At 38.0% G+C, this 2940-nt stretch overlaps 2 protein-coding genes across 6 annotated transcripts in view; both read right to left on the bottom strand.

Moving 5' to 3' along the window:
• LOC148912923 (uncharacterized) overlaps positions 1-315 on the bottom strand; it is a 2356-nt gene extending 2041 nt beyond the window's left edge. The window contains exon 1 of the mRNA XM_089026710.1: positions 1-315. This exon is cut by the window's left edge and continues 2041 nt beyond it. Within this exon, the coding sequence (XP_088882836.1) occupies positions 1-195 (195 nt within the window). The 5' untranslated portion in view covers positions 196-315.
• Positions 1-1122, bottom strand: part of LOC116300746 (doublecortin domain-containing protein 1) — a 71622-nt gene extending 70500 nt beyond the window's left edge. For all 5 annotated transcript variants that reach the window (XR_016119172.1, XR_016119173.1, XR_016119174.1 and 2 more), the window contains exon 1: positions 793-1122. Coding sequence is in view for 2 of the 5 variants with exons in the window: in XM_089026706.1 (XP_088882832.1) it covers positions 793-929 (137 nt within the window). In the remaining 3 variants the exon portion in view is untranslated. The remainder of the gene's footprint in view (positions 1-792) is intronic.
• Between the last annotated feature and the right edge of the window lie 1818 nt (positions 1123-2940).

The raw sequence follows: 2940 nt of genomic DNA, 5'->3' as shown, positions 1-2940 counted from the left end.
TCTCTCGTTTTTCAGAACATTCTTCCATTGTATGTCGTCGCGACTTATCGCCATAATCCATCTTTCTCGTCTCTCTCTGCTCAGTTCTTCAGCTTCTTCTCCTTGTTTATCAACAACAGAAGGTATCCTGAAGAATCCTATAGCCGTATCTTTTCTGCTATTACTTGAACAGCCTACAATAATACAGTGAACCATGACAAAAGTTGCTATACACCCGTGAAATGACGTGGTTCGATACGCTTTGTTTATATATATGCGACACCAACATGGCGGATAGCAACCGTCGTCAAGCAGTTAGTCACGTGAGTGAAAACCAAGAATTACCACTGAAACGTTTACAAAATCAGGCGTGAAATTCTTGTGGACATTGTGAGAACTTGTTGTAAATGTTGTCATATATACCCGCCGCATCGTAGATGAAGTCATTCTATTTGATTCAAGGATAAGTTCAGTAAAATAGTGCCTTATTTAAAAACGCGAAATTAAAATGATTCAAAATACAAAAAATTCCCAAAATCGCGAAATTTAAGTGTCGCGAAAAACGCGCACCGTAAAATCGCGAAATAAACGTGTCGCGAAAATTTCATGTAATAAGGTACGAACTCTTAAATGTCTAAGTGTATATTTACAAAATTAATGACACAAACCATGCCATGGCAACACAGACGGTCTTAACCCAAGAAGCAAAAGCTCATAAGTTATGAACGCTCTAAAAAAGTTCCACTCTCAAGTCGAAGGCCTTTCGTATCATAACATTAAGCTTATTACAATTTGAAGTTTATAAGAACTTACTTTGTTTGTTTTCTCGTTGGAGGGCTCTTTTCTATCTGATTCATGTACTGCGCAATCAATATGTCCTCATAACTTATAATATCACTCATTCCCCTTTGCATGGCAGTCAAAGGTCTCTGCTTTGATTGGGACGCCATGATATTTTGATGGATATACCTCTCGATCCCTCTTTTATCAATAGCCACAATATCTATTTCAGTTGTTATGGAATTCTTCCCCTGCAGCTACTGACTTGAAGCATAATTAGCTTGTATTATGTATAACGACCCATAAATACATTTGTGTTTACTTGTTCAAATTCACAGTGAATTTTTTCCGCCATTTTGTGATTCTCGTTGCTACGAGTGACGTCACTTACTCCTAGCTACCGCTGACCACTACACATAGTTTAAGAACCGATTCCACTGCGCATGCGATTTTATCCCGAATTTCTCACCTTTCTTTGATTAAGAACAAAAGAAGGTTTAGACAAAAGAAGGTAGAAATTCGGGATAAAATCGCATGCACAGTGGAATCGATTCTTAAACTGTGAAAAGGCTTATTAAGAAACAATTAAGAAACGGGTCCATATCTGTTCTTTCTCATGATATGTGTGGAAAAAGGGACCAATTATCGGTTCCCTATATCATTAGCCTCATACAAATATGAATTTCATTGCATTTTAGAGTATGTTAAATTATTGACCAGTATCATGGCCCGTACATACGGTGGCCCATAAGGGACATGCAAATTTTGCTACTTATTTTGGTTTATATTTTTCTTTCACATAATTAATATAAAAGAAAAATGAGATGCAGAACGAAAAAAATTCAAATTCCCTGAAAGAGTTGAATGATAAAAGTTCGCCGTTGCCAAAACGAAATTTCGGACTTTTGATATAAACATTCGAGTTGTTGCCAACACGCAGGCTAGAAACCCAGAGAACGTTGTTTATTTGTTTGTTTATGTACAGCCGGGCTCCCTGTGGTTAAAAACCAAGGCACACTGTGGTGTATGGCAGAGGCTATTTCGCGAGACTCAAAACGACATCCCGAAAATGACGTCACCTTCGTGTTCCCGACGGAATGATTGTCTCGATAGTGAAGCTACCGGAAATCATGCCATGTTGAAGTCGTGTTGAAGTCGTGTTGAAGCCGTTTGTTGAGTGTTTGAACGTGTAAATCGTGATTAATTTTAAAATAAAAATAAGAATCTTTCAATAATGTCGTACCTTCTGTTATTAAAATCGTTTTCTAGCCATTAATTGAAAGAAGAAACAATGTCAGCCTGATTCATGCGAAGTAATGTAAACAAAGTTATGAACACTACTTCGCGTGAAGGAAATTGACAACCGGAAGTAAATATGGTGGATGGTCCTTTTGGTGGAAATTTCAGAAATTTGCCGGGAAATGTGGTAAAAATCTTGATGGAGATGGACTATATTTTGAATCATCTGAATAACTTCACATCTCTGGAGACAAATTGTCAGTGGCAAATCTAAGTAGGGGGGGGGGGGGGTTTGGGAGTTGCGACCACCCCTATGAGAGCCATCGTGATTTTTTATTATCATAATTTTTCATGACAACACCAACAGCATTGCGAGTTTTATTAAAACAGGGGTGCTGGGCACATTTTGCTCGCCTTTTTTTCTATACGCCGTGTGTGGGACCTGAAACAACCATGCTCGCCTGCAGCAAATAATTGTCTCCCTAACCCTTTGGTCTGCTATATCTCTTTACCACCTCAATCAATGCTACGACCCTCCCCCCCCCCCCCCCCCTTGAAAAAATCCTGGATTCGCCCCTGATTTTGGTTATGTTTCGAATGAGCTTGAAGCCTTAGAGGTGTTTAGACAATTTGAAACTGCTACAACAAGTAAATTCTGTGTGTTTTACTGCAAGAATTTTGCAAGAAAAGGTATGTTGGCATTTTTAATAAAAAAATACTAAGCTCTCTCCATGATCATTTCTCCTTCCCTCTACCCTCCTCCTCCCAGAGTCCCCGGAAAAAATTCAAGAGAACAATTATTCTAATTTATAAGGTCACAACTATGACTACTGTAGTAATAAATGATTTTTATAGTATATATGTATTAACTTTTTTCTTTATAAGATGTTATGACATTATATACACATGGCATGGATCACAGAGACATTCTGTAGTATTTGT

The sequence above is a fragment of the Actinia tenebrosa genome, unplaced genomic scaffold (assembly GCF_029948245.1).
Source record: "Actinia tenebrosa isolate PJP-AT-01 unplaced genomic scaffold, QUT_ActTen_1.0 PGA_scaffold10__47_contigs__length_13832649, whole genome shotgun sequence".
Classification (NCBI taxonomy): Eukaryota; Metazoa; Cnidaria; class Anthozoa; order Actiniaria; family Actiniidae; genus Actinia; species Actinia tenebrosa.
Note: the sequence above shows the minus strand (reverse complement) of the source record. Positions and strands in the feature narration are given on the sequence as shown.